The 23,471-nt window shown below is 51.4% G+C and overlaps 1 protein-coding gene across 2 annotated transcripts in view; it reads right to left on the bottom strand.

Moving 5' to 3' along the window:
• Positions 1–23,471, bottom strand: part of SLC35F3 (solute carrier family 35 member F3) — a 187,640-nt gene that overhangs the window by 10,345 nt on the left and 153,824 nt on the right. For both annotated transcript variants that reach the window (XM_075445469.1, XM_075445475.1), the window contains one exon: positions 1,197–1,416. In XM_075445469.1, the coding sequence (XP_075301584.1) occupies positions 1,197–1,416 (220 nt within the window). The remainder of the gene's footprint in view (positions 1–1,196; positions 1,417–23,471) is intronic.

Raw genomic sequence — 23,471 nt, 5'->3', positions numbered from 1 at the left:
CCACCAGCGCTGCCACTGCCACAAGATGGCCGAAGACCACAAAAACACATTTTCTCTTTTTCTAACCTTTATCAAAATGGCCAGCACATTCAGCTAGGATAACAGCGACGCTCCCCTGCCTCCAGGATGACTTCAGGCTGCCCTTGCTTCTGCACTCAAAAACCCCAGTTAAATCCGTTCGCAGGGCACGGCTACCTGGGCAGGTGGGTGGGCAAGCACAGACACCAGCTGGCCGTGCCGGGCTCCTGGCAGCTCCGTTTCGCCACGATTCCCTGAGCAGCTCCTTGGCTTCCAGAGCTGTGAGGCTGGCCAAGCTCTCCTGCCGGAGAGGGACGCTTCCCGAAAAGTTAACTCTTGGTTGCTCCATGCAGCAAGGGCTGACAACATCTTCCGAGCACCGAAAGCATTGCCCGGGTGGGTGAGCGGAGCTCCTCAAATGGTGGGTGGAAAACAGGTGTTATGACCATTATTGCTGTTAATAAGTGTTAATAAGGAACCCCCTGGCTCCTTCTCCTTGCTGTCACCTCTGTCCTCGGCTGGACCCCCTTGGCCCTGGGGCGGTGGGTTACCCACCATCTCGGCTCTGCTGCTGGAGGACACTGCACACTGCCTGCCCCGTGCCTGCAGCTGCTGGCCAGACGCACGTCCCCACCACGCTGATCCTCCACCAGCCACGCACGGACAGGCTTCGGGAGCTGGCGGGCAGGGGTGGCCCAGCTCTCCCCTCTGCAGATGCTGCGGGCTGAGTTGGGTGCGGAGGATAACTGCGAGCCTGCTGTGGAGCCCAGAAAAGCCAAGGGCCCCGTTAAATTCACAGGTTGGGACCAGAAAGCTGGGATTCGCAGGAATGCGCCGTTAGGAACAACTAGGTCTGGTGCCACAGCCTGGGAACTGTCACTCGGAAGGGGCAGGCAGAAGCTGATGCACGTCCACGGGAACGTGGAGATCACAACTACCCTTTGTGCCACATGCTGGAGCAAAACACCTCTTTTCTGAAGGAAAATGTGCAAAGGCAGCAGGCTGGGGGCTCTAGGAGCTCACAGGACCCCGGGATGCGTCCCCGCTCGGCAAGGATTTCTGCACCCGCTCGGCTCTTTGCGTGGGTGCTGCTCGACTCGGCCGATGGGAGGGAAGGGGACAAGGAAAGGCAGAAGGGCGAGGGGGAAGAAGGGAGACAGAGATAAGGAGTCACTTACCCTCACTCCCATGAACCTGTCCCTCAGAACGATCCATGAAAGCAAGAACACAAAAGCTTTGTTGCAGCAGAACAACACGGAGACATCCGTAGTGTTTATTTTCTTTATTGCATGTAAGTAAAGGTAGTTTGTGAGTGTCCAAAGAACACCAAAGGGTGCTGCCTTGGTAAAAAACACCTTCAAAGTCAAGCCATTGTCTCCAAAAAATCCACAGCACTCCCTAAAACAAGGAGAGAAAGGCAGCGTTACTACACAAGGCAGTCACAGCCTGCAGCAAATATATGGGTGTCGTTTCGTTCTTGCTCCTCTCCTTTTCCTTTGAGGAAAGAGGGGCACACATCTCAAAGAGGAGAAGAAAACCAAGTTTCAGCATCTGTTGCCGTACGAAGACGGAGGGGCTGCAAACACAGGAGGGACAGCGATGAAAGAGCGAGGGGAGAGGTGAAATTTCACCCTTGCCGTGAGCACCTTCACAGAGGACATCTTGGAACTGCGCCGGGTCGTCCCCCTCCTTCCACCCCCGTGGGCCCCGGGATGCTGAGGCGCCAGGGCTGGCAGGGAAACTCCCCATCCATCATCTGCTATGCAGGGCTTGGAGGGAGCCTCATGAGAGCCTGGCTTGGGGTTTTTCCACCTGAGGGGTGAGAGCTGGCTCAAGCCCCCTGGCAGTGGCAGGGAGGAGGAGGCCGGCAGCTGCCCACCGGGGTGAGAGTGTGCGATGGGGCATGGCACGGTGGTACCCGGAGATATCACAGAATCACAGAGTGGTAGGGTTGGAAGGGACCTCTGGGGATCATCACGTCCAACCCCTCTGCCAAGGCAGGGTCACCCACAGCAGGCTGCACAGGACCGCGTCCAGGCAGGGTTTGAATATCTCCAGAGAAGGAGACTCCACAACCTCCCTGGGCTGCCTGGGCCAGGGCTCTGTCACCTTCAGAGGGAAGAAGTTCTTCCTCCTGTTCAGGTGGAACTTCCTCTGCTTCAGTTTGTGCCCATTGCCCCTTGTCCTGTCACTGGGCACCACTGAAAAGAGTCTGGCCCCGTCCTCCTGACACCCACCCTTGAGATATTTACAGGCATTTATGAGGTCCCCTCTCAGCCTTCTCTTCTCCAGGCTGAACAATCCCAGCTCCCTCAGCCTTTCCTCATAGAAGAGATGCTCCAGTCCCCTCATCATCCTCGCAGCCCTCCTCTGGACCCTCTCCAGTAGCCCCTCATATGATGGGGCATGGCACAGTGGTACCTGGGGATGCGACAGAGCATGGCATGGTGGTACCCAGCGGGAGCACAGGGCGAGGGGGTCAGGATCTCACACGTACAGCAAGGGCTGGGGATGCTGTGGATCCCCAGGTAGGAGGCAGCCAGGGCAGGCACGGCCCTGGTGCAGGGAGAGGAAAAACCAGCGGTTTATTTGTGTCCTGGAGGCGCTGGGGGGCAAGAGGGGACGGGAGGGGATGGGTACACCCTGGCCCTGCTGTGCCAGGCCCCGGGACGGGGCTGCATGGAAATTCAATAACACGAAGAAGAGATGCAGGGGTCTGCGAGGTGGAGGGTGCTGAACTGTGCAGGCAGCAGTCAACAAAGGTGCTGTGCCCTGTGCCGGCTGCGCTGCTTCCAAACCTGCGGGACCCCTGAGGCCCTGGAGTACTTTAATGAGGTGCTTTGACAAAATTTGAGCAAAATTAAATTTTCCTCTGCCAGTGAATGCCAAATAGGTTTTCGCTGCTGCCTTGAATTTCAAGCTGTTTCCTGAGGCTGGGCATCTCAGGCTCATTATTCGGAGTCTGATGAAAGCATGATTTTGATCCACATTCTCAGAAGACAGGGCTGTATCGGGTGATTACTTAAAGAAACCCATCCACGCTCTGAGCCTCTTCATATTTCACCCACCATGAATCACAGAATCATTAAGGTTGGAGAACACCTCTAAAATCGTCAAGTCCAACTGTCACCCCAACACCACCATGCCTGCTAAACCATGTCCTGTAGTGCCACATCCATACGTTTTTTGAACCCCTCCAGGGATGGGGACTCCACCACTGCCCTGGGCAGCCTGGTCCAATGCCTGACCACTCTTGCAGTAAGGAAATTTTTCTAATATCCAACCTAAACCTTCCCTGACACACCTTGAGGCCATTGCCTCTCGTCCTATCGCTGGTTACTTGGGGGAAGAGCCCAACCCTCACCTCACTACACCCTCCTTTCAGGTAGTTGTAGAGAGCCATAAGGTCCCCCCTCAGCCTCCTCTTCTCCAGACTGAACAGCCCCAGTTCGCTCAGCCACTCCTCATCAGACTTGTTCTCCAGACCCCTCACCAGCCTCGTTGCTCTTCTACGTCTGTCTACACCCCCCTTCTCTGCAGCAGGTACAAGGCTGCATGGCGAAGGAAACGCGCTTTTTTGTGTTTAACGGGTTCTGTTGCCTGCCAGCCTCTCACACTGTGTCATGGCTGTGCAGAACTTGCCCATCTCCTGTGCAGAACGTGCCCATCTCTGGATGAGATGACCCTGGGCTTTGGCTGCTGTTACGTGGACACCTTCTTCTGAGCTGCTGGTTCTGCGTGGTGCCACTCAGTGTCCCAGCCAGCACATCAGTGTCCCTCGTCCTCTATGAAGCCTATGCTCTGCAGAACCTCTCAACTGCATCTCCATAGCAGTGAAAGCACTACCTCCCCTCTGCCCCAGAAACCGCAGACGCTACCCGTGCTCAGTGCGCAGCCTGGATCCACTCTCCCGGGCCACAGACACTGCGCCCAGTTCAAGCCTGGCCTCCAGCCCAGAAAAGCACTGCCTGTACCAACTGCTTGCCATGGGGACACAAGCAGTGCATGGGGCTGCAGGGAGACATTGAAAAACCCAGTCCCGAACCTCACTACGGGCTCCAACCTGCTTCCCAAGGCTCCAGGGAGGGTCTGACTGCCAGGGTGTCACAGGCAGCCAGTCTAATGCTCTGAATACAAAAAAAAATGCAGGCACAGTTTAAATGAAATGATGTTAAGTAAGCTTAGTATGAAAGGGACAGGAAGGCTGTGGTCAAATGAAAGGACTAAAATGGAATTTATGCTGGGATTCATTCTAGGGAAAAAGTGGTTCCTCCTGCCAAAAACCTGTTCCCCACATATAGAACGGGGTGTCACTATTTCGTAGACAGTAGAAGCATGTGCTTTTGCTGCACTGTGGGCCTGATTCTTGTTCAGCAGATACCCCTGGATCCACATGGTAGCACAGCCTGGCACTCGCCCTCATCCCCGAGGCACCCAGTGCAGTGCTGTGATGCCCTGAAGGACAGCCTTGCCCTGGCACGGACTGGGACCCCGAGCTGCGTTTCCCCCTGTTGGAGTCTCCCCTCACTGGCCTATACAATAAAGCTTCATTTCAGCCGTTTTGGCTGGTTTCACCAAGCCTGAATCACTTCTTGGTGCCATCACGCAGCCCGTGAAGCTGCACCAGGAAGCATTTGATGAAGAGAGTTGCCAGCGAGTGAGGGTAGATAAATAGTGATGGGAAGCAAGACAGGACTGTGGTGTAACCTACACCGTGATCCCAAAACAGTCGGGGGACAAAATCGCTCCGGAAAAACAAACCTTTCAACTTTAAATGTTTTGACAGAACATTTTGGACACAGTTGCTCCTGCTGCCCAGTAATTTTAGTTTTGCCCATCAGGGTACACTGTACCCAATGAGTATCCTGATGTTTTATGGATACTCTTTGGCAGACACGGAGCTTGTGTCCTGTGGTGCTTCAGGCACGCCTGGCTGTGCCAGGAGAGCCTGCCTATAAATATGTTAACGATCTCATCTGCTAACGGAAATGTTACTTATTAAGAAAGACAAAACCCACCCTACCCGGAGGGCAGTCTGAAAGCAGTCAGTGCCCTTCGGAGCCCAACTCAGCACTGTGCACCCTCGTGTAAGGCCTGACCCCAAGTCTCCCAAAGCCATGGAACAGATGGGGAGCTGAGGTCGGTTCCTTGAAGTTTTATGGGACAGACTCTTGCAGGTCTGCCTGACCAGGGCAGGACACAGAGGGAGTCCTCTGCTCACACCTGAGCAAGCCAGCTGCCTCTGGGTCAGTGGGGAGATCACAGAATCATGGAATGCTTTGGGCTGGAAGGCACCTTCAGAGGCCATCCAGCCCGACCGCCCTGCAGTGAGCAGGGACAGCTTTACCTGGGTCAGGTTCAGAGCCCCATCCAAACTGGCCTTGGATGTTTCTGGGGATGGGGCATCAACCACCTCTCTGGGCAACCTGGGCCAGTGCTTCACCGCCCTCATCATAAAGAATTTTTTCCTTTTATCCAGTCTAAATCTACCCTCCCTCAGTTTAAAACCATTACTCCTTGAGATGGTGTTGGGTATCTCCTCCTGGGACAAGTGTGCAGCGGCAGTGGAAGAGCTGCTGGGGGAGCACACCTCTCTGGCAGGGAGACCACCAGCCCCTTCCAGCTTTGACTGCCGGGACCAGCAGCCAAGCTTTCTCATCTCCAGGATGAATCACAATTTCTACCTCAGCTTATTCAGGCTTCAGTGAGCTGGTGCTGCTGCACAGCTAGCTCTAGCTCCCCTGGGGTGAAGAGGGAGGGTTACCAGACGCCTGGAGGCTGTGGACTCTTCTCTTTGTTGGGTTCATCCCTGCAGTTTTCTAACGTGGAGGTGCCAGAGGTGTACTTTGCAAAGAAAGCAAGCAGGGATCCTGCAAAGGGGTGCTCCTGGGGCTTGCCCTCAGAGTGAGCTCTCCAGCAGCGGAGCCGAGCGGGGCTGCTGTGGCATGCACACCCCCAGCCCGTCGGTCACGGTCCTCTGCAGGCTCCCTCTCCTCGCTCACACAGAGTAGGCACTGCCGCCCATCACCCCGCAGACTCACTGGGCAGCTTTCGAAGACCTCCCGTGCCGTACGCCTACAAGAGTGATAGACCCTGGCCTATCTTAAATAATGGCACAGTTAATGGAAAGCAACCTTATTTACTTGTAGAGTGCATATTTTCCATGTCCCTCCAAGACATCCAGCTGGAGGAGGCCCTGAAGATGCTCTGGTAGTTCCCTATGAGATGATCGTGTACGCGTGTGGCTCTAATAACCCGGCAGAGTGATGAGTCCCAGGGACACAGAGTGGTAGTGGGGACCTTCTGCCCACTGACCTTTAGGTATATACAAGCAACTTTTTACATTTGAGCCGGGACCCTGGGCTCTGTTCAGAGTCGCTGGAGATGTACGTCCCCGAGCTGCCTCTGCTGCACACCTCCGGAGGCACTGAGCCCAGGGAGATGCTGCTTGTGTTGCTCTCCTTCAGCTCTAGAAGGGAGCCCAGAGCAAGGAGCACAGACACGGACACCTTCAGCACACGTCTGGAAGGAGAAATCCCATCCCCTGTGCTAAAAGAGAATTTGTTATCAAAGACTGACCAAACCTCCTCCTGCCCACACTGCCAGAAATCCCGCATCTGCTGGTCTCACCTCAACCCGAAAGCTGCCTTGCTGCTCATGTTCTCGTTTGCTGGGCTCACCCCGCTTTGCCCACGGAGCAGTGGGACTTTGGGGGAGGCCATAGGGAAAGTCTGCTGCAAAGCACAGGCATGCCCTGGCCCCGTGTGTCCCCGGGTCACGCTGAGCATGGCTCCTCTGGGCAGGGAAGCTGCCCTGCTGAGGTGATCTCTCCTCAACTCCGTGTAATCCTCCACGTGAGGAGTAAATTCCTACAACTGCCGGGCTGTTTCCAGATAAGGCGGCAGCAGACAGCAAGGAGCTTTGGCGTTGCAGGGCGTAATGACATATTTTTGAGATAAACGAGCTTCCTGGATGTGTTGGAGCAGGTCAGAGGAGGGCCACGAAGATGATCTGAGGGCTGGAGTACCTCTCCTACGAGGATGGGCTGAGGGAGTTGGGGCTGTTCAGCCTGGAGAAGAGAAGGCTCTGGTGTGACCTTAGAGCAGCTGCCAGTACCTGAAGGGGCCTACAGGAAGGATGGAGAGGGGCTTTTCACAAGGGTGTGTAGTGATAGGACAAGGGGGAATGGCTGTAAACTAAAAGAGGAGAGATTTAGATTAGATATTGGGAAGAAATTCTTCACCATGAGGGTGGTGAGGCCCTGGCCTAGGTTGCCCAGAGAAGCTGTGGCTGCCCCCTCCCTGGCAGTGTTCAAGGCCAGGTTGGCTGGAGCTCTGAGCACCCTGGTCTGATGGAAGATGTCCCTGCCCATGGCAGGGGGGTTGGAACCAGATGATCTTTAAGGTCCCTTCCAACCCAAACCATTCTATGATTCTATGATTCTATTTTCTTTGATTCTGCTAGCGCTCCATTGTAATCACAGCCGTTCGTTTCAAAAATAAACGCAAGGCATCAGCCATGGCAACAGCAAAGGCCTGTGTGAGACTGGAATGGAAACGTCAGAGGAAGGATACTGGAAGGGAAGAGTACTGGCTTAATCACCGCAGTAGCAATAAAGAAAAGCTTGCTCCCACTCACAAGTGCCGCATCCACGTTCACAGACCATCTGAAGGCTCATGACTGAATTAAAAGGCAGGATGACACTGCTGGGAGGAGGTCTACCTGCCAACTGAGAGATCTGCAGCCTGGTTTCACGTGGCCCTTGGGAAGCGTTCACGGAGAGCTGTTACGCCGTGGACATGCTCGCCGCGGGGTGCTGCTGAGGGGGCTGCTGCAGCGGGCATCTCTGCTGCGTGTCGGGGTGCCGGGGCGGTGCGGGTGAGGAGGAGGAGCACAGACTCAGCCTGGTTGCTCTCCTCTTCCTCACGGTGCATGAAGCCCACAAAGCCCAGCCAGGAGCAGAAGCGGCTGCCTGGCTTTCGGGTCATCCTCTGCATGGACAGACAGCGGCAGGGACAGATGGGAACCTGCCTGTAGGTGTAAAATAAAGCAGTGGGCACCCCACCGCTGAGCATGGCCTGACGGAGATGTGTAATGTCACTCGGGAACGGCACGGAGCCGCTACGGCACTGCGGGAACCGTGCTGGGAGGGCAGACGCTACAGAAAAGCCTGCGGCACCGAGCTCTTGCTGTTTGTATTTTTACCCTAAATTGTTTGCTGGTTTCTTAATCTTTCATGTACTCGTGCTTGTTTTTCCTCATCATCTTTTCAGTGTGTATATTCATTAACCCAGCAAATGGCAAATTAGCTCTGCCCCATTAGGCATGTCTCCATGACATGACTAGCAAAATACCTCCGTCACCGGAACCGAGCAACCCCAGTGAAGTAAATCAGAAGTAGTTAGTGCCAAAACTGCATGCTAAATAAGAGTTAATCATATCGCAAGCAGGTGTTGCAGTCAAATAAACATTGCAAATAAAATATGACAGTAAAGCTCCATTTTTAACACTATTCACCTCCCACTGCCTGTTTTGTCTTTAACCATTGCCAGGTAGTAGGGATGTTTCTCCACTGCTTTGAGCCTCGTGCAAAGGAATGTATAAAATTCTGCCACGACTGGAAGGTATGTTTTTTGCTTCCATTTTGCAAAAAAACCCCACCTATGAAGAGCAAAAGTAGACAAGAAGCAGAAAAAGCAAACCCAGTGTATTCCCCTGGGCTGGGGGTTTGGTCTCTTGATACTCACTGCAGAACAAACCTATGCCAGAAAGGCTAATAAGAAATGGAAGCTGCCATTACATCTTTGGGAAAGGTGCAGCAAAGCAGGTAATATCTGGGAGGAATACACACTCGAAGGGAATACTTTGCACAAGTTATTTCTCCTTTCCCGACTGTTAACTCTCGTTACAGTTTTCTCACCGTCGCAGTGTACCTACTAAGCCTTCTCCTCCGAAGCAGGTCTGGATCTGCTGTTGCTCCTAGAGGGTGATATTTTTTTTCTTTGTAGACTGTGCTTCTGACTTTGACCTTGCAAGGTTCGTACCTGCAAACTGAATTTGGCTAAATTGCTCCTGATTTTCAGCAGAGTGAGCATCGCCTCCCTGGAGCACAGCAAAGCTGCCACCGCACCAATGAATCCGGCCTCTTGAGCAGAGATTGGCAGGCACAGCATGTTTTGCTAATCCCTGCATCGATTAGGCCTGCGTGGATAAATAATCTGCAGATGTGCTGTGAAACAGCCGTGAATATTCCGTTCAACACGTGAAAAAAAGAGACCTGGACTAGAATGTCATGCCATGTGTTCTGGGGGGACTCGTAAGCCCTTTGCAGCAAGCAAAAGCTAACAGGAGAGATGAGGTGCCCCGGCTGGTAAAAGGAGGGAAGGAAACAAAACGCAGCTTTAATTTCTCACAGTGAAAAGAAATTCCTGGTACATTTTTTCATGATTCATCTTGTTAGGGCCACAGCATCCCTCATGCATGATGCTCACAAGTGGCAGTAGGTAGAAGACTGGTGTGTATACAAGAGCTATAAGTTAGAGCCAAAATATTCCTCAGAAATGCTCTCCGGGAGTCTACTTGCTGTGTTTCCCAGAAAACAGGGCCATGCCTTCACAGAGTTAGAGAGTCACAGAATGTTCAGGGTTGGAAGGGACCTCTGTGCGTCACCCAGTCCAACCCCCTGCCGAAGCAGGGTCACCCAGAGCAGGCTGCACAGGACCTTGTCCAGGTAGGTCTTGAATATCTCCAGAGAAGGAGACTCCACAGCCTCCCTGGGCAGCCTGTTCCAGGGCTCCACTTCCCCACCCGTTTCACAGATGTGCAAGCTGGGGCACGGAGAGGTGAAGTCTTTGGGTGCTTGAAAGAGGCAGGACGAGGGCTGCCTGCAGGCTGCACCTTCGGACAGCCGGGGACCTGCTTTTCCTGCATGTTTATTTCATAGCCAACTTCTGTTACTTATCAAGACAGCCCCCGAGTGTCTTTTTCCTGAGTCACCGCAGGTTCACATGCCAGCAGAACAGTTGCACGGAGGCTCCTGTGGCGTGTCCCAGATCATAAAATGCTGCAAATAAATCCGCTAGACTCAGCACTTTGCAGACAGGTGCCCGGGATTCCTGCGGTGGCTTTTATTGCCCTGCTGGTCTATGGGTCCTACAACAAAACCCCTAAACCCCTACCTCCAGCTTTCCTCCTGCGCACCCGGAGCGGCTCAGGAAAGCTGCTTCCCAGTGCTAGGAGGGCAGAAGCTCCTGCTTGGCTTCAGAGGGCTACGAGGATGATGAGGGGACTGGAGCATCTCTCCTGTGAGGAGAGGCTGAGGGAGCTGGGCTTGTTCAGCCTGAAGAAGAGAAGGCTGCGAGGGGACATAATAAATGTTTATAAATATCTGAAGGGTGGGTGTCAGGAGGATGGGGCCAGACTCTTTTCAGTGGTGCCCAGCGACAGGACAAGGGGTGACGGGCACAAACTGAAGCAGAGGAAGTTCCGTCTGAACATGAGGAAGAACTTCTTCCCTCTGAGGGTGACGGAGCACTGGAGCAGCCTGCCCAGGGAGGCTGTGGAGTCTCCTTCTCTGGAGATATTCAAGACCCACCTGGACAAGGTCCTCTACAGCCTGCTGTAGGTGACCCTGCTTCGGCAGGAGGGTTGGACTAGATGACCCACAGAGGTCCCTTCCAACCCCTACCACTCTGTGATTCTGTGATTCCACGGGGCAGAGGTCTGAGACCCTGGGTGTGCCGGTGCCCCTCACCCGCCCCACTGCCTGCGCTTCCTGCTGAGGCACGCTGCAGCCCATGGCCACTAGCCAGAGGATGGGAACAGCGGAGCGGCCATGCCACTCCTCAGAGACATCCTGTACTTACTCAGCGGGTCTGTCCGTACTGGGGACCGAACAAGGGCTGCAGAGCCTGGCCCTTCGGTCTCTCATACCCTGCCTGAAGGAGACCGCAGCCCGGCAGGTGACACCAGCCCTGGTGACGGCACTGGTTTCTGGACCTGGAGGCAAGGGGCATCCCTTTTTTTCCTGGAAAATGTTTCAGGTGGCTGTTTAACTAATACTGCTCACAGTAATGGCTGGTGATGGGCCACCATTAAGCTGTTTAGTGAGGGATTCGTCACGATCAGGCATTTTTCCTTTATCAGATGTATGCCTGAGAAGAGCTGAAGAAATGCTTGGCTGCTGTCAGAAAACCTCAAGTGTGGAACACCCCATCCTTAGGAAGGAGAGGCTGTCATAAAAGCACCATTTTTGCAGCCAGTTTCCCAGGGAAAAATTTCCTTAATCAATTGCCCGTCTTCAGGGTCAGGTCAATTTGAGAGCATTCTACACATCTTACGTGACAGGGCATTCAAGAAGCAGGTCCGTGCCATGCCGTGCCGTGCCAGCACGCTGCTCCCAGCCCAGCAACCAGCCGAGCTCCACACCAAGCGCATCCACCCACGGCCACCACAGTAAGGATTTCAGGATTCCACCCCTGGTGGGGATCTCCCCTCCAGAGCCTGGGGCCACGCCGGAGGGGGTCCCTCGCTGAAAAGCAGAGCGGGTGCTCCAGCCCCAAGCCCCGCTGTGGGAAGGTGGCGGAGGGCAGCTGCCGTGGGGTGTGGGTGCCATTCACACGGGAGGTTTCGGGCTGGATGGTCGCTGGCATGGGACCACTGCGAGGGGGCAACGCTGCCAGCGGGGCTTGCCCCCAGAAGTGGAAATGGCTTTTCGATTCCCTTCCTCTTGCACAGTTCAGTGGCACTACACGATGCTCCGCCACAACGTATAATTCAGAACATTTATTTCCAGCTTCATTTAAACTTGAGTGATGGTGACGTGTCTCAGGGCTCTGCTGTTTGAGGGAACCCAGTGACATTGGACCATGGAGGAGAGAGGTGGGAGATGGGGCAGCACTGCCCACTGCCAGCTCCAAGTAATTGGGGGCTTCCTCAAGAGGGATTGTGGGGTGGCGGGTCCTGCCATGACCCCCAGCAGCTCACCCCACCCCTGCTGAGACCTGTGAGCTGCAGCTGATGGTGCCTGCAAGGAGCTCTGTGCCTCTTCTGACCTTCCAGGTGCTGCTGGCAGGAACCCCAAGGAGGGAGTTTGGATGCTTGGGCTGGGGGCAAGCCTGAAAAATGGCCCCCCCCTTCCCACTGCCTGTGCCCCCAGAAGACCCCCTTGCAGACCTCCATCCCACGGGAAGGAGCGGGGGCAAACCACAACCCCCAGCCCCTTCCCGAGCTCGCAGTGGGGAGAGAAGCAGTGACCTGGCCAGGGAATGCCAAACCTTGAGACGAAGAAAGGATGGAGAAGTCCCTGGTGTCGGGTACCCCACGCTCGCTTTACTCCGCTCTGCGGAGGAATTCGTGCAGAGTCAGTACATGGAAAAAGGCCTGAACTGAAGCTTCAAGCAACAGGGAGGTCTGTGGCTTGTCACCAAACCTACCTGATTACACGAACTGAAAAATAACCATTCCAGGGATTAAGCAGTTTCTCAGAAATGGACGTTACATAAAATAGTTCAATGGCTTCTCAATGCGCATCATCCCACACATATTTTTCTGTAAGCACGTTATTACATGCAAGAAACGACCACAGAAGTCAATCCAGTGTCCGGCTGCCACTCTGAATGTCCGTGTCTGATACTGACTATTACTTGTTGCTACGTGCCGTTTGGGGCTCACGTTCTGCCTTTAAACTTTTATCTGCTCTGGGATTTTCCAGCTCATTTGCAGAAAATGCATTCCGACAGGCAATGAAATGAGAAAATTTTCTTCTCTTATATGAAACAAAAACTCTCCAGGCTGATCTTTCTTCTCCGAACTACCGGGACAGAAGCGATTGGTTTTGCTCAGCACTGTACAGGTGCCAAACTAGGCATTTGCACAAGAAATGGTCCCAGGAAATGCTTAGCTATGGATTTACATAATACACCAGAATGGCTCCAAAAGAAGCAAATAATACAAATCTTACAAACCACCTGAATACACATTTCCAAGACAAGCCTTAGCACACACTCCGAAGCCTTAATGAGAGACTGTTTAAACTAACATTTAGGAAAAAAAAAAAAGTTTAAAAGAACGAGACCAAACCGCGGGGAAAATTCACGTACTGTAAACTGCCTCAGCAAAACATCGGCGTGGGAGTCTCGGGCTGCAGAAGCACAGGGAAAAAGCTGCAGTTTCTCCTGTGGGATGCTCCTCCATCCCACAATTCGCTGCTCCCGGGGCACTAAACCTGTTCGCTTTGCCTCCCTTCACTTCCAGTGAAGAGCAGGAGTCCTAGGACACACTCTGCAGCTTTTACACCCATGGCTGCAGCAAGTGGATTGCATTAGGATGAATATTTAATTTCATTTTTCCCCCAAACATACTGCAGAGTTTTGCGTCTCGGTGGTTTGCTGCTGTGGGAGGAGGACCAGCCACCCCTGCCGTGACGCCAAGGAAAGCGTGAAGGAGCAGGTGAAGTCGCGCAGCAGCCCTGCTTCGGAGGAAGAGTAGCAGTGCGAGCAGGCGTCGCGACAGACAGCCCGCAGGGTCACCTCTGCCCACAAGCATCAGAGTGAGCCAAGCTCACTCCGCGTGCGTCAGCACCATGACAAGATGGTCCCTCTGAAGTCCTCCTCCAGCTTGCTGTGTGGGGCAGGCTGGCAGCTGGGGGTCTGCCACCCGTGCCATTTTGGAAAGATGCAGCTCTCAATGCGACAGCATGCACTCAGCAATCAGACAGCTGAAGTTATCACACGGTGCCTTATCCAACATTTTCTGCCTTTACACCCTAGACGTACCTGGAGCCTGAACTGGTTTATGCTCTTCTAGCTAATCAGCGTTATACACATAAAATGCAATACTGTGGCTGTGTGTAAGCTCCAAACACCCACAGACCAGGCAGACGTCATACTTGGACGCAGAGATGAGCTTTCTAGTTACGCCCAGAGACTGCTTTGTGCTTACGGAGCCCGTGAGGAGATGCAGCCCTTGACTTGGTCTGGCATAGCACGCAGGATCGGCCTTAAATCTGAGTCGGAGCCCACCAGACCGGCGGGCAGGAGGTGCTTTACCCCTCTGCAGCAGCAGTGGCTGAAGCCTGTGGGAGCAACCGGTGGCACGGCACGGGCAGAGCACCGGGGCAAGGTCAGGCCACCGCAGAGCAGAGGGGTGACTCCTCTGCAGCGGTGCTCAACGCAGAAGGAACGGGGAGCTCGCCATCTCTTCCCCATGAGGGGACACATCAGTAGCTCTGCCAGACACTGGAGGGATGCAGGAGCTACGCAGCACGCTGATGAAGTGAGCAGCAGCATGTTACCAGACAGTATTTGCTCAAGAATCCAAAAAGCCCCAAAATGAAATGGGGGATTCCTAATCATAGAATCATAGAATGATAAGGGTTGGAAGGAACCTTAAATATCATGTGGTTCCAACCCCCCTGCCATCAGCAGGGACATCTTCCACCAGACCAGGCTGCTCAGAGCTCCATCCAGCCTGGCCTTGAACACTGCCAGGGAGGGGGCAGCCACAGCATCTCTGGGCAACCTGGGCCAGGGCCTCACCACCCTCACGGTGAAGAATTTCTTCCTAATCTCTAATCTAAATCTGCCCTCTTTTAGTTTACAGCCATTCCCCCTTGTCCTATCACTACACACCCTTGTGAAAAGATGGGGATCTAACAGGGATCTGTAACTCTGTCCTTAAAACTGCCTTCCTGCCCAAAGCAAGTATCACACCGATTCTTCAGATCTGATTAGCATCATGACTGTGGCTGGCCTTCCATTTTGAAGATGACCATTGCTCGCTAAAGACTGCACCGCATCACCTCTTCCTCCTCGGAGCAACCGAGTGCCAATGAATTCAGACCTTCCTGAGGACCTCCTGTGGCTCCGCTCAGGTAGAAGTAGCTGGAGGCTGCCAGGGCTCCAGAGGGCCCGCTCCCCCGGAGGCTCTCACTCCAGAATTTCATCACATGCAGCCAAAATTAAAAAACCCTGCAGGGCTCAGCTCCTGTGCTGCTGGCAGAGCTTTCCCCCAGGCAGGGAGCCGCACAATGCAGCCCTGCTTTGGGCCAGGGCCAGCATTGCACCAGCCATCCCATCACTGGATGGGGGGCTGCACCTCCACTTTTGGGATGCGCACCCCAGCTTTTGGGATCATAGAATCATTGGACCTCTAAGATCATCAAGTGCAACCATCAACCCATCACCACCATGCCTGCTAAACCATGTCCAAAAGTGCCACATCTACATGTTTTTTGAGCATCTCCAGGGATGGGGACTTCACCACTGCCCTGGGCAGCCTGGTCCAGTGCCTGACCACTCTTTCAGTGAAGACATTTTTCCTAATATCCAATCTGAACCTCCCCTGACGCAACTTGAGGCCATTTCCTCTCATTCTATTGCGGGTTACTTGGGAGATGGGCATCCCAGTTGTCAGACGAGCTGCTTCAGGGCTCCTCTCCTTGCCCAGCACAGCTGGGCGCTGGGCTGAGGAGCAGGGTCTGCATCCAGAGGAGATGCACCGGCACCAAAGTTACACCTAACTTGTGTCCTGCATGGCCCAGGTTGTTGTATGAACGTGTTCGCTAATGTTGGCCTTTAAAAGGTGAGTTAATCAAAATTTTTTGGGAAAAAAATCCAAAACCACACACACATATTGTTTTTAATGTTACCTACGCAGATTAGGCAATTCCCTGCAGCTCCAAGCAGTGTGGAGAGGCACCTCAAGCAATGTCACAACACTTCAGCTGCTGAAAAGATGAGAAGTCGCCCAGGGAAAGGGCACTGGGAGCCTGAATTTGAGGTCCATAGTGGCAGTCTATCATAAATTCCCCGTGCGAGGGTGGCCGAGTCATGCAGCCAGCCTGTCCCCCTCGGCCCAGCGGCGGGGTGTGAGGGTACAGGCTCGCTGTTATTTCCCAGGGCTGTGTGGAGGTTTGTGCGGCATTCGGCGTGTGGTGAGGGACAGCTTACACAAACTAAGGCAGAGAAAACCTAAACATTCGGCTCTCAAGGCTTTCACTGCCGGAGTCAACATCGTCACTGCTCTCCGTCATCACCCAAAATTTCCATTGACGTCAGTGGATGTTCTGGCTGTGAAAGGCCCGCAGAGTCTGAGACTGTGCAGTGATCGCTTGTGGATATCTTAAGCTTGGCCTGATGTGGTTTATATCCAGCCTGTACTCTTCAGCTGCGACCTGAACCACTTACTACTTTTTGGAACAGTCAAAATGTTCACTTTGAGGAGAAGCTGGCCAGCTGGATTTTTGTAGTGGTTGGTATAGGCAGACAAAAAAGCATGCAAGAATAAAATGCTTTTATAATAGCTGATGTCTTGGCTTCTGGGAATGGAGGGGTTTCGGATCTCCTGATTTAGCAGCACAGTGCTGACAGGAGGGGAAACAGTGCTGCAGAGCCTTGGGGAGAGGGAAGGAGCAGGACCAGGGGCAAAACGAGGAGAGAAATGTCTCAGTGCTAACACTGGCTACACAAACACCCCGAGACTGCTATTACTGAAACCCATATATATATGTTGGAACATATATAGAGAGAATACACACGCACACATACGTACACTCACACGCACGTTTACTTCAGACCTTTACGCCTGTGGATTGTCAGCAAGGCTCTGCATGGAGATACGGTACCAGCTGGGCAAAGCCCTGCCCGCCCCCGATGCCAGCCTTAGGATGTGTGCCAAAACTATTGGCTCGGTAAATCCTCACTCCAGAGCAGCATCACGCTGTTTAATACAGAAAATGAGGGAAATAAATCAACCTTGCAGCCCAAGTACTAATTGTTCAGCACCGTGACAGGATACTGGGACAGCTGGAACAGGAAGGCGCGTGAGTCAGGAGATACCAAAAGAGACACCATCAGCTTGGCAGCTAGTCAACGAGAAGAAAGTTCTACAAAAAAGAAAGCTGAGAGCTCACTGACATAACAGAGAAGCTGACATTTACGACACACAAACTGCCCCTAGACGCATTAAGTAAACCAGGATATAGAAAGGAAATAACCTTTTCTAAATACTTGTATTTGTGGTCATTTTTAAAGTACTCTGTATCAAGAACAGGTGAATCTTTTCTGTCTGAAGTTTGTTTGGCTTTTTGATTGCACTGCTGATGTCCGTTTCACACAAAACCAGAGCACCCTCTGCCCCGTGCTCCCTTGCTGTCTGTCCTTCAGCAGTGGCACCCCAATCCCACGGGCAGCAGTGAGGGGAGCGAGTCCGGAACTTCCCATGGAAGCGGAGTGAGGAGATCTCAAGCCACTGTGATGGCATCTACCCTCATCCCAGAGACTGATTTAACAGCACGCTTCAGAGCACACCGATCTTCGAAAGCAGCCTGTGAGAGACCGAGAAACTCGGCAGCCTTACGTCCCAAGAAGTGGAGGAGTACGGCTGGTGAGCTTGGTGCCAAAAGGGTGGTCTTACAAAACACAATGTACGGCACTTCTGAGATTCATATTTCCAAACAGCTTTACTTGTTCTGACCTATCTCCCAACAGGCCAGTCCTGCAGAAAACATGTTCTACGATATGTTGCTGTTGCTGGCTGCATTAATTTAGTGTAAGACCTCAGTATAAATGATAAAAACCGAGTGATATTATGGAACACTTAGGTCTTTCAGGTGGCATACAATAACTGAGAAAGGCTTGGAAATCAGTTACCTGTTGTCCAAGAGAAATATGTAATTTCTGGCTCCCCATGTGAGCACTTTCTTGTCTGAACAGTAAACAGGCAAAGTAAAAAACACCCGTTCCCACTGTGTTTTCATAGAAGGATTGGATATCACAGAAATGGGGCCATAGCAGCTGAAACTTCAAGAGACTGTGCTCATGAAGAGTTAGGTAGCTGTAGCTCCAGTGAAGAGCTCTGGGAACTCGTGTGGTTTGGATCTTTGAGGACACGTTCTACAAATGTTGGTCAAAAAGATGTAAATTTTTATTTTCATTCAATTTGCAGTGAAACAAAATGCTCATTCACTGAGACAGAAGCTTGTGAAGAAGGGTACAGGTTAAAAAAAACTGAAAAAAATTACTGAAAGAGGTTTTGAAATTGTTCCATTTTAACATTTTAAGTTAAATCTGCCTTTGTAATTCCAAATGATTACTCACTAAATCTATAGTGGAAAATAATGGAAGTGATCAGAATCAGCAGAAAAATATTAAAAAAGAATAGGTAAGAATGCATTTTAGTTGAAAGGTCATTTTATTTTCATTTCTCATCTGTGGATGCTCTTGGATTTCACCTTTCATCCATCTGCAAAAAGATTTCTATTGAAATTTCAAAATGCCTCCTGGAAAAAGAAAACAATTGCCTCCCCAGTCTGTTAATGACCTTAACAACTCTTCAGTGTGACTGCGTAAAAGGCACTGCTGACCCAAGCTTCACAGCCCAGAAAGAGCTGTGTCTTGAGGTAGGGGAGTTTTCCCTCCATAGCCTTACAATACAGTTTATAGTTATCTTCATAAATAAGACCCACAGGAGGAAATATTAAAAGAAACCATAAACCTGACCCTGCTAGAGAGATAATAAACATCACTTCAGGAGCTTTGCCTCTAGGGAATTTTCTCCTCCAAACTTTTCAGAGCTACAAAGAAGTCTGTAAAATTATGGGTAGTATGACACGAGGATCCTCTGTAAAAGCAAAACTTTCTCTGAAGACTCTTCTCAAGACAGAGAGCACAGAGCATCAGCTTAATTTTCTTTCTGAGCATCAGAGGCAGGTCCAGAGGATGGATGCAAGCCACATTTATGTTTCAGTCTTCTTGCACTCTGAGGGGTCTGCATCCTTGTAGCTCTTCTGCCAAGCTCTTTTTATGCCCAAGGATTGATGGGCCACTCACCCTTACATGGTTCAGAGGCTGAATCTCAGTTACATGCTCCATCATTCTTCTGCAGGCCATCAGCTTTCCTCCTTTATACACTCCAAAGAAGAGAGGAGGACAAATGAGTTTCATGCTGGCTCCTTCCTCCAGAGAGGAAGCTGAGTTATCACAGAGTAGCTCTTCGAACATGCTTTGTCTCTGCTCTTGCAGCTCAGGAAATTTCCAGCTCCTTCCATCAGCTCCTTGCAACTTCCCAGACACTCCAGGTGGAAACTCCTTGGCATTTCAGAATTCTGGAAGATGATGACCCTTGCCTCTCCTCTGCTGAAGCCAGCAGTCCTTGTTTCCATAGGAGCTACAGCCCCTTCTCTCCCTGAAAGCTGTGTCATTTCCAGGGGAGAAAGTGCTGCCTATGGGCTGGACACATGCAGGGAGTAAAAAGGTGTCTGCAGAGGTCTGCCATGAGCAGCCACATGCCCGTACGCATCTTCTCTGGGATGTGGCCAGCAAGAGAGGAGAGCTATGAAGCAGTTCCCTTAGAGGGTGACAGATGCAGATGACCCTAGTTGTGGCAGGAATGACAAACTCCAGCAGAGCCTTGCTGCCAATACTGATGTGAACTTGGGCTCCAGAAGCAGGAGAAACAGCGAACAAATACCCCAGACTGGCAGAGCCACAATGACCCCGTTATGCATATTGTTGTACTGGACACATCAGGTCTTTAAATCAGGTGTCAGCTGCCGAGGCTATTAAATGTTCGGCTGAATTCCAGAACGGTGTAGCTTTGTGTGCCTCCCCGGTTTCTATGGGAAGCGTGGAGTGGCACGGGCGTGGGTCACCCTTGTGCCCCTGCTGTTGGCTACCAGAGCAGCCACATTTGGCACTGGCTTTTCTTCCAGCTGCTGTCAGTGTCCCGCTCTGGACTTTTCAGCCAACATCTTGATTAGAGACAAAATAAGAGCATAAGTACCTAATGGGGTTATTAGCCCTCGACTGCTTCATTCAGAACTCAGTAAAGCAAGCGTGACATTAAAAAGAACAGAGAAGAAATATAAGGGGGGAGAGAGAGAGATCAGATAGAAATTAATTCATTCTACAAGTAAACAAAGAGATTACAGCGCTGAGGTGATTCCGCTGCTTAGAGGCTATAGGAAAATGAGGTCTATTTGTAGTCCCTGGAAAGACCAGAAATGAGAAGAGTGGTGAGGGTTACGCAGGAGTCTGAAGGAAGCAGAGCTTAAGGAGGTTTCAGATTTGCCCAATTTAGAAACCAGACTCAAAGTTGAGATGTTGGAGCAAAACAGTGCCTGCGATGAAAACCTACTGGAAGTCGTGAGTGCCCGTCTGAAAGGGACGCCAGCCATTATCATTTCTGAGTTTGGGTGGGATACATAGCTGTTCTCCAGAGGCCAGGAAGAACCTTGCTTTGAATCTGAAGCCTTCCACAGATACTGTGCTTCAGAGGGCTGATCTGTGTGTTTTAAAAATGTTAAATAATTTATATGACATATTTCATATTTTTAAGGTTTTACTGTTACACAATAAGAGATGGTGGAGCATCAAAAGTCCCTGGCCGGCGTCTGGTGCCACAGAAGTAGGAAAATACAAAGCAGTAGGGCCTTGTCATTACCGTGCATGTGCAGGGGGAATGTCAGCCTGGTTTGGATCAGGCTGTTGCAGCACACACTGCTCTCCTTCCTAGCGACATCTTTTATGTGCTTGTTCTTTTTCTTCTATATTTTTGTTGCCTACCGAATGGTTTCTTTTGGCTCTGCTTTGTGTGCTCCTCAGTGCAAAGAAAACAGTTCTGTTCAGAGAAGCACTTTGAAAACTGCCCTGATGAGGAGCGAGCTGGTGCCCCGCTAGCATCTAATGCGCTATCCTGATCTTGGCTGTGAATCAAAAAAAATCAGGATTTCAACCCAGTCATCACTGAAGGTACTGAGTTACTTTGTGAAAGACTGTAAACCAGAAAGGAACCCTTATCTGCAACAGTAATAACACAGGAACGTTTTGGAACAAAATGCAGAACTCCTGAGTTAATGACTTGGAAAACCCATCTGCCAGTCCAAATGCTGTACGCAGGTCTCCAGCATCACAATTACTGAAATAATAATAATACAGCACAAGCCTTGCCCTCTGCCCGCTCTGTGTCAGTGATGCATTCACTCAGAGGTGCCTGCGAAGGGATCGACGGGGACCACACAGGAATGGCCAGTCTGGGTCCAGCCAGGCCCCGTCCTGCCTCCAGCAGCTGCCAGTGAGACACGGCACGCATGAAGAAATCCTTCCCCTGGCACACCCTGCCACTTTCTTGTCTGTCTCTTCCTGCTCTTCCGCTTCATCCCCCTTGGACGCGTTAGCAGTGCACCGTCACTCAGCCTGCAAGACAAACGTAGCTCCCTGCAGTTCAGGGGCAGCGAGAATAAATCACCATTTCATTAATTAAAGTGCTCTGAACCGCTTAGGTGCAAGTGCAGAGCCCAAGGACAGCTCTATTGTCATTGACAAGGATGACACGAACCACAAGATAAGCTCCTGACGATTTGCTCAGCTCAGCTTGGCCTTTGCCAGCCTTGGGGAGCATGCCCTGCCAGGTTGGGGAGCTCTTCCCATGACAAGGAACCATCCATACTGGGAGCCAGAATGGTACTGGGATTCACTGGGACTGCATCACTGGAGAGAAAACAATACCACTACTTCCTGGGAATTAATGTAGCAGATGGAGGAAGAATCAGGATCACCCAGAGTGGAGATGCACTGCCTAGCGAGAGCACCTGGAAGACTTCTAAGAAGAGCCCTCTGATGCTGAAGTGGTAGAGACTGACTGCTGTCAGCAAACTCAGGAACACGTCTCAGAAATGTGACTCTGCCATTTGAAACTGCCGATGAAAATGACAGCTTTTAGCCTGGATTGCCCTTAATCGGAACAGATCGTGCATTTCATGCTAGAAATATTCTGACCATTATCTGCTTCTGTGTTTATTACATTTTGATGTGCCTCTGGTAATGGCTTTAATAAAGTATCTGGAATGGAGCCTGTTAAGGAGTTTTCTGACATTTAGATGCTCAGATACCATGGGATTGACTGTAGCGCAGCTGAACATCCTTTAATGACAGAGGATTTCTAAAATAAAACACAAGAATATCAGGAAAGACCCTCGCCTACTATAACCTGATTTAGAGTCACAAAAGTAATTTCTGTTCTTTGTCTATTTTTGACTACAGGAATTAAGCTCATTTTAATTTACATCAGCAAAGCGTGCAGCACATCCATTTTTACAGCACTCACTTTTGGCTAAAATGAAATAGCTCCGTGACATACAGCTGCAGTTTATGGCATCTTCCTGGGTTTAATGGGTAGAGGGAATTACCAGGAGTGTGGGACACTGATTTTCTGAGCGAGACGGTCAGGGCTGTGCAATGAGCCTCCCTCCTTCTTGCTGGTTCTGAAAGCCGAGCTGCAGTGAGGAGCGCCGAGTATTTGCCAGATTCTCAGCTTCATTTGTCTTCCCACCTTCCACTCCTGTGACATGCTTATTCCTTCCTTCACTTTGGAAAATGACCTTGTGATCCCTACTTCCAGGATCACGCTCTGCTTCCAGAGCAGCTGCACAGACGGCGGTGGAAAAAAAATCTGCTCCCTGCTATTACACAGCAAATGGACCATTAGGGCAAAAAAGCATGGGGTGTCCTTGGAGCAGGGGTGAGCTCCTGCTGAAACTCTGCAGCGTGCCACCTAGGAGAGGAGCAGACTTTACCTAGCTGTGATTAATGCCTGCTTTGTGGGCACACCTGCTCTGCCTTTTTTTTTTTTTTTTTAATAACGGATTTATAAAGCCCATGACTTAGACTGTAATTGTAAAATGGCTTCTCTGGCCCTCTCCCAGATCTGCGGCTCCAGAGGGCAATATCAGAATGCGCGACGTAATTTGGATCGGACACCCTTTGGTTGCAGTTATGGTCAGCGCAATTGCAGCCACATGCAATGGATTGCCTGGGGAATGCAAACGGCTGGGTTTACAGCAGAAAGCATGCGGGGAGGAGGCACAGGGCTGTTCTGAGAGCGGTTAAAAGCAGAGGAGAGGAGCGTAGTTAGTTGGCCTGTTTTGGTGTGCCTGCAAATCCTTACACATGCACAGCAGGGGGTGTTGAAAAAATTAACAGAATTACTGCTGGGGATGTATCACAGCCTACATATTCTGTAAGCATTTATGTCCGTTTAAGTTCAGACACAGATTAATTTAACCAGATAACTTGTTGGCGTTATCTGGAAAACCAGGTTTACATCTTTCTAAGACTCTAAGATTTCTTTTGACCTTGGATTTGACAAACGTCTTCTGGTTAAGCCCAGCCCAGCCATGCTGGGCTCAGTGCCGCAAGCTTTCCGGGGGAGCTTCGCAGCACGACTTGCCATTTGCCTGCATCTCACATAGGGCTTCCTCCTTCACTGCCACGGCTCTGGACATCTTACGTTATGCTCTGACATGAACAGGGTGAGACTGCAGCATTCTGTTGGCAGAAAGCGGATCTCAGGCAGGAGAAGAAACAGGCCTTTTGAAAATCCTGGGTTTATCCTCATCTACAAAGAAATTTTTAATTATTTCCCTTCCTGTTCATCTGCTGGGTTGTGCTACTGCA

Source organism: Opisthocomus hoazin, chromosome 2 (assembly GCF_030867145.1).
Source record: "Opisthocomus hoazin isolate bOpiHoa1 chromosome 2, bOpiHoa1.hap1, whole genome shotgun sequence".
In the NCBI taxonomy this organism is placed as follows: domain Eukaryota; kingdom Metazoa; phylum Chordata; class Aves; order Opisthocomiformes; family Opisthocomidae; genus Opisthocomus; species Opisthocomus hoazin.
Note: the sequence above shows the minus strand (reverse complement) of the source record. Positions and strands in the feature narration are given on the sequence as shown.